General features: G+C 32.5%; 1 protein-coding gene across 1 annotated transcript; it reads left to right on the forward strand.

Moving 5' to 3' along the window:
- The first annotated feature begins 2,294 nt into the window (after nucleotides 1–2,294).
- LOC123535704 (fibrillin-2-like) lies at nucleotides 2,295–11,200 on the forward strand. The gene is made up of 7 exons (XM_053527905.1): nucleotides 2,295–2,310; nucleotides 3,179–3,328; nucleotides 4,483–4,632; nucleotides 6,443–6,592; nucleotides 9,279–9,398; nucleotides 10,472–10,606; nucleotides 11,127–11,200. Exons 1-7 carry the CDS (start codon nucleotides 2,295–2,297, stop codon nucleotides 11,198–11,200), a joined length of 795 nt encoding a protein of 264 aa, XP_053383880.1.
- The last annotated feature ends 355 nt before the right edge of the window (nucleotides 11,201–11,555 follow it).

Raw genomic sequence — 11,555 nt, forward strand, 5'->3', positions numbered from 1 at the left:
ATAGAGTCGCATAATAAGTATACAGTCTTCCCAATCTTGAAAGAGTAAATAACTGTCATCTTTCGGATAAGTGCGATAGGATAGCTGTTTTTCAGTTAATCCGTGGCTTGCACAAAAAAGGAAAGTATGAAATTTCCACTGCATTTACATGTTTTTGCCATGCAACAATTTAGATCTGATCTAATAGATTTTTTGTTTGAATGTGGTTCAATGTATGAAGGGTGGTGCATATTCCATTACCTCTCAATAACAGACTCAGTCAAATAGAGTCTGTTGTTATTTTGCTTGGTTGAATTCTTTGCTTCCAAAAGACGAAAAGAATATAAAAAAAACAACCTGAGAATTAACCATGTCCATTGATAGATGTGTATTACAATATATATTTCTATTTTCAGTAACTCTATTTCGGCCTTTTTATAAGAAATTGAATAATAAACTATTTAAAAATTACAAAAGTCTCCTGTAAGGAAAACGTCAGCAAGTCTACTAATAAATGGGAACCAATTTAATCCCACGTTTAAATTGAACTTTGAATCAGAAACTTAAATAGTTTTACTGGCCAGTAGTCAGTATTTAATAACAGTTTATATTATAAATTGGTTTATTATAAGTAATACAAACAACATAATACTTATTGTGTGTCAAAATTCATTTTTGTATAATTATTAATATCATTTTTATTATTTTCTTTTTAACATAAGTGATATACAAACCTTGGTATTCATGTATCAAAATTATCTCAAATATTATCAAAGGTCCGCAAAATTTAGCAAACAGAATTTATGTTGAATCAACTGTTTTAGAGAACTCATATTTATTATAAAAAATTAAGCGATTTATTTAAATGAATGTATATTTGAGATTATTTTAAATCAGTCAAATTATAAAAATACATAAAATCATGTGATTGCACAATATGATTTGTTTGTAATATTATTATCCCTTCATATATTATACAAATGACATCAAATGACATGAATCACAGACGTTAAATTATAAACAGCAAAGTATAAGTTTGCGTGTATTGCGGCTTTTTTTATTGTTGACATTTTCCCACGTTATTGAATGCTCTATTTATTTCAAATAAGCCTTCACCTGTTGAAATTTGTTACCCAAACGTCTTTCAGATATAAAGTAAGATATATCATTTTAAACTGCACAATATCTGAATTAATTATTTAAAAACAACGGTAAAAAGATCTGATAAGCAGTGTTTATGTTGTTTATGCACTTGATGATATTTTGCATTTTATGCTGCAAAATATAAGAGGTACGTATCATTACTTCGGCTACTTTGGTGTACTGGGTAATATTAATATTGAAAGAGTTTCGTTGAATGATTTCATTAGAAGCTCATCAGAACACAAAGTGCTAAGTGAACTATTGTGATCACCCTATGTTTGCCTCGTCTTTCGTTTCAAAACTTTCAAATATTCCTTCGCATGTCCAGAAGTTAGCTTCACCCCATGTATACATCAAATAAGCTATGCTCTGAATTTTTTGTGTCTTCGTTCTTTTTAATAGCTAAACTAAGCTGACTTATTGTTTATGGTATGGACGATAGAAAGTATATCTTTAATCAGAATATACACATATATAAGTTATTTGTTTCGTTTTGTTAAGAATTTGTTTAAGTGAAGTAAATTGCTGCGACAGGACATTGATACATTTAAAGGGCATAAGATGGTTACATTACATAATTCATGTACTTCTTCTTTAATATTTAATATATGTTTTTTTTCTATCACAGTGTGTGAATCTCACGTTGTAAACTATCTTCCAGTAAATTGAGGCAAGGTCATGCATGTATAATGATGAGCAATAACAAAGACAGCAATACACTCTGAAAATATACAATTAGTGCATACATAACTAACGAATTGTGTCAGGTGGCTATAATTAATGCATATTAATTGCATCTATAGATCCATTACATGTAAAGTATCATTAGATTACATACAACTATTAATTCATTTTTTTGTCTGAACTGCCGTTCAAACCTTGATAGATTTTTAACAATTATTTCAGTCATTAAATCATATACCATTCAAACATAAGCAGTACGTATTAAATAAAAGAAACATATTTTATTCAGTAAAAGCAGTTAAGTTTGAAATTTACACTGCCAGTACTTTGTTCTATTCATTACTATTCTATAAAAACTACAAAATATCAAAAAATGTTAATTGACCATAGTTTAACATGAAAAATACATTATATGATGATAGTTCTACATAATATAACATCGAAGTATAAAGAGTGCATAGCATATAAATATACGTCTACATAATATAATGAATGAAGACAAACGTACGTCATACACAACAAATGAAACACACAAAGACAGCTCCAGCTTTCCATATTTCAATGTAATTTATATTTTATTCAGTGCATTATATGGTTATTGGATAAAAAGCTTTGTTACCTATACGTAAATACAGTCTTAAATATGTGCTTAATAAAAAGTTTAGAATTAGTGCACTTGCAAACCAAACAAAAAACCTCATCTTTTAATGTTCATGATATGACCAAACTTCCATCTTTAATAAGATCATTTTTACACGAAATCTGAAGTCATGCGCTTTTAAGGAGAAAATAAATAAGGTATAAAAACGTAGTTTTCACAGGAAACTTAAACGTTTTTCCAGCTTTTATTACATAAAGTAGTAGCTAGCTGATTTTGATTTTTCCGGATTTCAGAACAAGTATCAACTGTCACGTGTACAGATTGAGGGACCGAGTGCGATGGCATTACGCACTCCTCTTGTGATACAACACCTGAAGTGTTAAAGTGCAAATGTAACCCTGGCTACGAAGAGGATTCAGATGACGACAGTTCATGCGTAAAGAGTATGTAATATAATTAATAGTCTCCTGATCCTGCCAGAAAAAAATATATAAAATGTTAGTGATTGACAATCGGAGATAAAAATCATTATTAAACTGGATGGAAACATCCATACTATTGAAGAGAGATTTTGTCAATATCCAACTAATATACTGACTCCGTTTATTTGCGCAATAAACTTCATTTTGAGCGATTCGTTCGCATTCTCTCGGCGTGCCAACTGTTGTTTATCGCAGAAGTCAGAGGAAACTTTTACATGTGCTTAGGTCATAAAAAACCCTTGATAAAATGTAGCAGCTAGCTAATTTTGATTTTTTTTCTGGATTTCAGAACAAGTATCAACTGTCGTGTGTACAGATGGAGGGACCGAGTGCGATAATATTATGCACTCCTCTTGTGATACAACAACTGGAGTGTTAAAGTGTAAATGTAACCCTGGCTACGAAGAGGATTCGGTTGACGACAGCTCATGCGTAAAGAGTATGTATTTCAATCAACAATGTTGCTGCCTATCTGATTTAATTGTTCACTTCTTAATGATCCTTCCAGAGAATCTAAAATATCAATAAAATACTGATGATTTAAGAGAAAAGAAGAACCTCATCGTACACTGAAAGTGACTGTATGAAGTTATCCACAGTATTGAATGGGGGTTCTCTCGATATCCAAAGTGATTCCGTGACTCCATTTATTTGAATTTTCCATTTGCAACCAACTGCCATTTCAAGCGGTTCGTTTTGACATTTGTAAAACTGAAGTCCTGTCAAATTTGTAAAAATATATTTTTTAGCAGTGTTTATTAGTTTGTTCATTATATCACAATTTTCTTTAGGTTTATTTTGTCTATGTATTAAATATAATGTCTATGTTAATCGTAAAGGTGAAGGTGAAATGTAAATTTTATTTAACGTCGCTTTGTGAAAAAATGAACATAAGCTCTGTACAGCTATTTTAAAAACAGTTAGAACAAATAATACCTTTCCCCTAGCAATATACCGATTCCCATTTACAGCTGGATCGACTGAAGCAATCGCAATGAAGTGCCTTGTCCGAAGACACACCGGAGTGGAAGTAGCCTGGAATCGAACCCAGGGCCTTCACAACCATAGAAAAGCGTTTTGGCCCTCTCGACCAATGTGTCCACGCACATGTATACATTGCTATGGGGTTACGGTCTGAGAGTATTGGAACATGACTTCCCGTAGGATATTCGATATAAATCTTTGTTTATGTGTGAAAACGAAATGAACCGCTCGTCATGTGGCAGTTGGACGTAATTGGCGTCATTACGTTCTTCCACTTGTCCGCGCGCCAGTCTTTGTTTATCAACACTTGATTTCCTTCTCTATTTAGCTGATACATAACTCGAGCTATGAGATAATAAACGGTTTATAATATTAAAAATGATAGTAACAAAGGAAGTTTAAAACCATTTTCTGGCCCCTGGGATCGTTAAGAACAATTAGAAATAAACATGAAAATATTCTCTTTAAGGCAAAACTGAATCGGATAAAAATAAAACATTGTTTCGGAAACAAACTTAAAACGTTTCATATGTCATACAAAAACTCTTTTCTGTTTAAGTTGTTTGTTAAAAGGTCATAGTATCCTAGTTTGAGTTTTCTGAATTTTAGAAAGAGTATCAGATGTCGTGTGTACAGATGGAGGAACCGAGTGCGATGATATTATGCACTCCGCTTGTGATACAACAACTGGAGTTTTAAAGTGCAAATGTAATCCTGGCTATGAAGAGGATTCGGTTGACGACAGTTCATGCGTAAAGAGTATGTAATATAATCAACAACATAAATGCGTTTTTTTTTTTATTTGTCACTCCTAAAGGATCTTGACAGAAGATATAACACTGTCAATAACTTAGTGATTGACGAGTTCAGACGAATTCAACCATTACCCTTGAAGCTAACGGATGTAACCATCCACAGCATTGAAGAGCAATTCTCTCTATATCCAAAGTGATTCATTGACTCAATTTATTTGCACAATAGTCTGCATTTGCAATCAACTGCAATTACAACTGGCTCGTTTACATTTTTAATGTAAAATGAAGTCCTGTCAAATTGGTAAGAACTTGTTTTCTTCTGTGTCACTTTATTTGTTCGTATCATCCTCGTTTTCTTTAAGTAATACTTTGTCTGATTTTATCGTATGCGTATACTTGCAAACATTGCTATTGTAAGGGTTGCGTTCTTCGAACGATACCTTTCCTGTTGGGTAATAATCTTTTTATTGTGTGATAATGTAATTTTGTGTCATGTAACGATATATCTGCAATTGTTTGTAACGTATTCGTATAATGTAAAGTAACAATTAAATGTTTGCGTCTCGTAGGCTTCTGCAGTGATGGACAAAACAAATATTCTACATGCGTTTTCAATGATCAATACAGGTTTTCACTTTCTCTTTGTGTTCGTGCTTAACCTCTGATTAAGCTATTTAAAACCTCTCGATTTTTACTCCAAATGTGAACAAGTAACTTTAAGCGAAATCCAAATAATTTTTGTATGAAAACACCATTTACTGATACAAATTCGACGCTCACTAAAACCATCTTTAAAGTCATTCTATCAGTGCTCAGTAATAGGACCAGAACCAGAGGCACAAAACCTGTGTATGATTTATTTTCAAAATGTGCCCGCATTGGAAAGTCAAATCACACAATTTTTAACCTTTGAAACCATATGACATCACTGAAATCTTGTCATATATAATACATTTTTAAGTTAAAAACAAATGCAATTCAAAACTGATTATATTTACAGGCCAAATCCATTTTTTATGAAACTTCTTACTTATTTCGTCAAAAAGGGGCCTCCGTGGCCGAATGGTTAAGGTCGCTTACTTCAAATCACTTGCCCCTTACCGATGTAGTTTCGAGCCTAACTCGGGGCGTTGAATTCTATATGTGAGAAAGCCATCCCGCTCTCATACGGGAGGTCGGTAGTTCTACCCAGGTGCCCGCCCGTGATGAAATAATGCACGGAGGGGCACCTAGGTTCTTCCTCCACCATGAAAGCTGAAAAGTCGCAATATGACCTATAATTGTGTCGGTGCGACGATTAACCCAACAAAACAAACACGTCTAGTTCAAATGCGCAGGAATTGAAACACGAGAGTGTTAGCGTGAGATTGTTAGAGTACTAAAATATCCAAGCATTTGAAACACGAACCGTGCTAAATCAAAGGATAAACCACAAGAATATACTGTATATTTAAATCTACATTCTGATTAAAATGTAATGATAGATATTACGTCGTGGCAATTTGACGAAAGAATTGACGTGCCAACCGTTGTTTATTGCGGAATATACATCTCTTGACCTCTTGCTTTGTTTATACAACAACCAAGTCGGCTTTGTTTGGAAAAAATGTTTCATAATATTCAAAGAAGTATTCTAAAACCATTTCTAGCCGTTGGGATGGTAAAGAATGATTACGCACAATGCATATCAAATTATCTTTAAAGCAAAAATAAATTAGATAAAAATAAAACATCGTTTACAGAGCAAACCTTTACATGCGAAAAGCCTTGGTATAAGGTAGTAGCTAGCTAATTTTGATTTTTCTGGATTTCAGAACAAGTATCAACTGTCGTGTGTACAGATGGAGGGTCCGAGTGCGATAATATCATGCACTCCTCTTGTGATACAACAACTGGAGTGTTAAAGTGCAAATGTAATCCTGGCTACAAAGAGGATTCGGTTGACGACAGTTCATGCGTAAAGAGTATGTAATATAATTAACAGTGTCATCCTGCCAGAAAATATATAGTTATCAATCAATTTTGTCAATATCCAACTAATTCACTGACTCCCTTTATTTGCGCAATAAACTTCAGTTTGAGCGATTCGTTCGCATTCTCTCAGCGTGCCAACTGTTGTTTATCGCAGAATACACAATGCTTGATTTCCATTTTATCAGCTGACAAATAAATCGAACCTTGTTAGAATTAATGGTTTATATATTCAAAGATCATATTTAAAGGGAATTTTTTATGCGCATCTTTCTGCGCAGCCGGCACTTTCTATGGAAAACTGAAATGAAGTCAACATTTGTTGAAACATGTTACAGACAACCTTAAATATGAGGAATCTTGAATGAAATAAAATTTTTGATAAGTTTTATCAGTAATCAAATGTTGATTCTGGTTTATGTTGTATTGGCAAGTATCATGCATGCCAGGTATCTTGCCATTTTTGTGGTTGTGTTTTCACATCGCATTTTAGTACAAAGACAGTGTTGTTCATATAATGTAAGACAATTGACTTAGTACTGATAAGACAATATCACCTTTCACATAATTTAGTATTTAATTATAGAAAGAATTAAGAATTTTTAAAACTGTTTTTAACTTCTAGCAGATATACATATAATCAATTTGGTTAGGTTCGCGCCATTTTTCGTCCGAACAGGTGTTGTATTCAAGCGGTCTTTACATAAAATTTAGCCTGGAGACACATACATTTTTAACCATTTTTATTCTCACAATACAATTATTCATACACAAGAAAAATAGGAAAAAATTCTATGAAACAGTTTTTTCAAAATTTAAAAAACAAAAGCAAAAGTTCACAAAAGTGAATAGGAAACAAGATTTGTTTTTCATTTGTACCCATTATTGTAAGGATATAGTATTACAAATATGACTATGATATCTAATAAGTATATAATAAAATCTGTAAAAAGAATCAACCTCATTGTGCCGTCTTGATGTATATTTTGGTTGGTATTTATAAAAAAGCAGAAAATTATGAAAATGTTGAAAAATCGCTGGAAGTTTCAGCAACAGTGGGTGTGTTCAAAACAATTTTTCACAAAAACAAGTCTAGTGACACATTGTTTTTATTTGTTCATTGTTTTCAGCACAGAATTTCCTATCATATATGTGAATTTGAAAAAATTCTATGAAAGGAAAAAAACTATAGGAATTCTCTTTAAGATGTATAAGAAAATTAAAAATATATCTTTAAAAGTACCGTTACCTATCTTAAGTAATAAAATAAAAATCGACGCTCGCCAAATTTTTCACTAAAACAAGAAAACATTCTTGTAGTTTTACGTGTTAGAATCAAAAGCAGAGGCATAAAACACCTATTTAAAGTATCTTTAATTGTTGAATGTCTACATGGAAACGTCCAAAGAAACTTTCTGCAACTATCTAAACCATATAGATATCACTGACATCTTGTTGTAAATAAATACAATTTAAAAATATGTCTGAAACGAATGCAATACAAAACCGTATATTTCAGTTCAAATTAATTTCCTTTGATAAAACTTAATGTAATGAATATGTTAAAATGTCTATAATTTATTGACACAAAAGCTGAATATTCCAGCGGTCACAACGCTCAATGATAATGGTTATGGCGTCAAACGACCATGTCACTATAATTGAAAGGATTTAGATACAAGTATTCCTATAGCTGACCTGGTGACATAAACTCAAACATATTAATTCAATTCCTTTGAAAATAAGAAATGGATAATCTTGTCAAAGACGCAACATTCATTAGCTAATAGATAAAATGTAGCTCAAGGTGTTGGTATGTCAACAGAGGCAGTATTACTGATTGTTATGATATCTTTTAGTCCAGCAGGAGGTTGAAGTCATAATTTCTGGTTCTTTCGGATCATGAAATATTTCAGAAAACAATCCGCTTTAGCCGGTTCTAGGGGCGTGACAGATATTGCACATTTCAATACGATACTTCTAAAGGATCCTGTTATAGATCTTATAAGCAAAAGTTGTAGACAGGTTATACTGACGTGTCTTTCAAACTGCAAAATGCAGTGTAAGAATTAAGCTTGCTAACTCTATCTATTTTCAACATAATCTATGTGAAAGAAATAGCGACGTAACCTTTTTCCTTCCTAATGTTATTTTAATCTTTGATAAGTATATAATATATATGCCATCATGAAAAAGAAAAACAAGGCCAACAAACTGCGGTATAATTAAGTTTTTGGTGTGTTTAATCTGACGTCGTGCATTACATTATTTATTTTTCTTAGTGTTAAATATATTATAATGCATGTTTTACTATATTTGACATTTCAATGAAATAGATACGTGTTCTTTTTTGAGCTTCATTCATTTGCATGAATATGTGATTCATAACGAATAAAATTTATTTCAATACAGACAGTCTTTTATTCAATCCCATATAATACCTACGGGTGCATATCAAAGAGTTGTGAGAAGCACAGCAAATCTATGAAAAATTTAATTTCGGATGCATTATCATGGTATTTCGAACTGCATTATTCATATTACGAGTTTGAATTAATTAGATCTCTTTCATCAAAAAAGCAACTGCGCATTGATAATGTTATGACATCAAGTTCTCTACAATACCAAAAGATAAATACATGAATATTCTAAATACTGAAAACCGTTTTACATTATCAGCTATTGGAAGTGGTTGCACAGGAACTGATGCATGCTCAGGTGATGTGAACTCAGTTTGTGAAAATGAGAAGTGTACCTGTAAAGATGGATATGGAGAAAAAAATAATGTTTGCACACTCAGTAAGTTAAGTTTTGTTTCTTACAACGTAATTATATGCATTCATTTTCTCCACACTTTATTCATTGTAAAAACAAAGAAAGCGTTTCTAAAATAGTACCAAGCATTCAAAATATTTATATTTTACGAACTTACCAAAAAATGTTTTCTTGAAGAGATAGAACAGAATGGTTAAGTGCAATTTTAATTTTTACGGAAAACGTTGTAATTAGCATGGTATTAAGTGTGCAGTGAAAGACATGCCGATAAGGCACACTGACTAAGGGTGGGCATTGACTGTACTGTCTTGCCGGTATATCTCCAAGGCATACCACATAACCCTATCAGAATCCCATTCACCACATCATGACCTCATGAATCAAAATATCGTCGGCTTCAAAGAAAACCCCTGTAACAGAAACAAATGAATTTCCCGTACTTTCCGATTTCATATGTGTTTATTACTTCTTCTTATATATGTCTTTGGCATACCTTTCAGAATTATTTTTTCTTTAGAAATTTCCCTTCACTGATTACTCATGAATACATCCCTTTTTCATCACAAGAGTTGTATTTTTGCACTATAATACAAAGTGAGTTCCTTCCGTTTTGCTGTCGGCCCAAAGGATGTCCACGTGAGCAGTCTTATATACTGATAGCAATGTATGTTTTATAGAGTTACCGTATTGGCTGATATGCTCTGTACATATATCCAAATGCTTTGACAAAGCCCGCCGATCCCCTATAATTGAACTCCCTAATGTAAACCGTGTTTCGGTTATTATTTATCAATTCGAATAACTTCATTAAACACTTTTAGACATCTCCTCTTCCCCCCCCCCAACACCCACGAACTCTGACGAGTATCTTTAAAGATATCCAATGTGCATCTTCACACAAGTATTCTTTTCTTTATTTTTAAATGTAGAAAGTCCTCAAAATGTATTTAACTTGACTAAAAATTTAATATCTGAATATGTTTCACTGTACCAAGGAAACTGCAGGTTGTGGTACATATAAAACTTTTCAAAATACTTTTCAATTGCTGTGCATTCTTAAACTTCTAAAATGCATAGTTTTTCTATCTAATATCTAGCTGTAAGTGGAACTTTGTGCGCTGAAGATGGAGATGAATGTGACAGTATTGACAATGCCGTATGTGATACTGGTACATGTAAATGTAGTCCCAATTTCGTTATGAACGTTGACGCGTGTGTACCTGAGAACACTGGTAAATAATTACGTTATTATGTTTTACAATCCACTATCACCTAAAGACAATTGGCTGATATGCTCTGTACATATATCCAAATGCTGCCTTTTCAGTTACAGATTTTCTCTTGTATTCTCGCGAAATATAACCCGGTATGTCTTATAGTATTCAACATTTAAAAAAAAGAACATCAAATGTGGTAAAAGAACTAAAAGTCCAAATTGTTTTCTTTACATGCGTGCGGGTGATGTTTCTTTCTAAAAAAAATAAAAGTTTTGGTGAGGCCGCTCCTGAAAGACAAATCTAAGTGGCATGGCTTACGTAGCAGATAAGATCTACGTTTCAACAAAAAGGTCTTTTTATAACTGCTTATATATATTTTACTCTTACAAAACAACTAGCTGTCTTCGGAGTTAAAACGTTATCTTTACTAACCATTTGTCTTATTCAGATGAAGTGAGCAATAAGAACAGGCGGAGACCAGACTATTAATGCATGTAACTATATCATATCTTTCAGTACGTTTTCACTGTTTCAGGTGCATCTACAGGAGTTGGAGCTATGACAATTGTACTGTCTGTTTTCGCAACAATTCAAGTGATGTTCAGATAAATTTGAAGTTGTGAGTACCTACAAATTAATAACTTAATTCCTTCGCATAAGAAATTATATTCATATTGCAAATGCTAAAGATATTATAGGTTTGGAGTCTTCTAATTTTCATTCTTTAAATGGTTTCATGGCGTACTTTGATGGTACTTACATTTGTATAATGGCATTACGGAAACTACATATCTCGCCTAGATTAACTTAGTAGGTAGGGCGCAAGATTACGGATCGAGATGTCACAAGTTCGATCTATGGGTGATATACTCCATGACAAAGTGACAATAAACAATATTTAAAGAAAAGCAAAACTATGCAGTCTAGATTATGTAAAAAAGTTTTATATCATATCTCTTTTCAG

The sequence above is a fragment of the Mercenaria mercenaria genome, chromosome 17 (assembly GCF_021730395.1).
Source record: "Mercenaria mercenaria strain notata chromosome 17, MADL_Memer_1, whole genome shotgun sequence".
Lineage (NCBI taxonomy): Eukaryota > Metazoa > Mollusca > Bivalvia > Venerida > Veneridae > Mercenaria > Mercenaria mercenaria.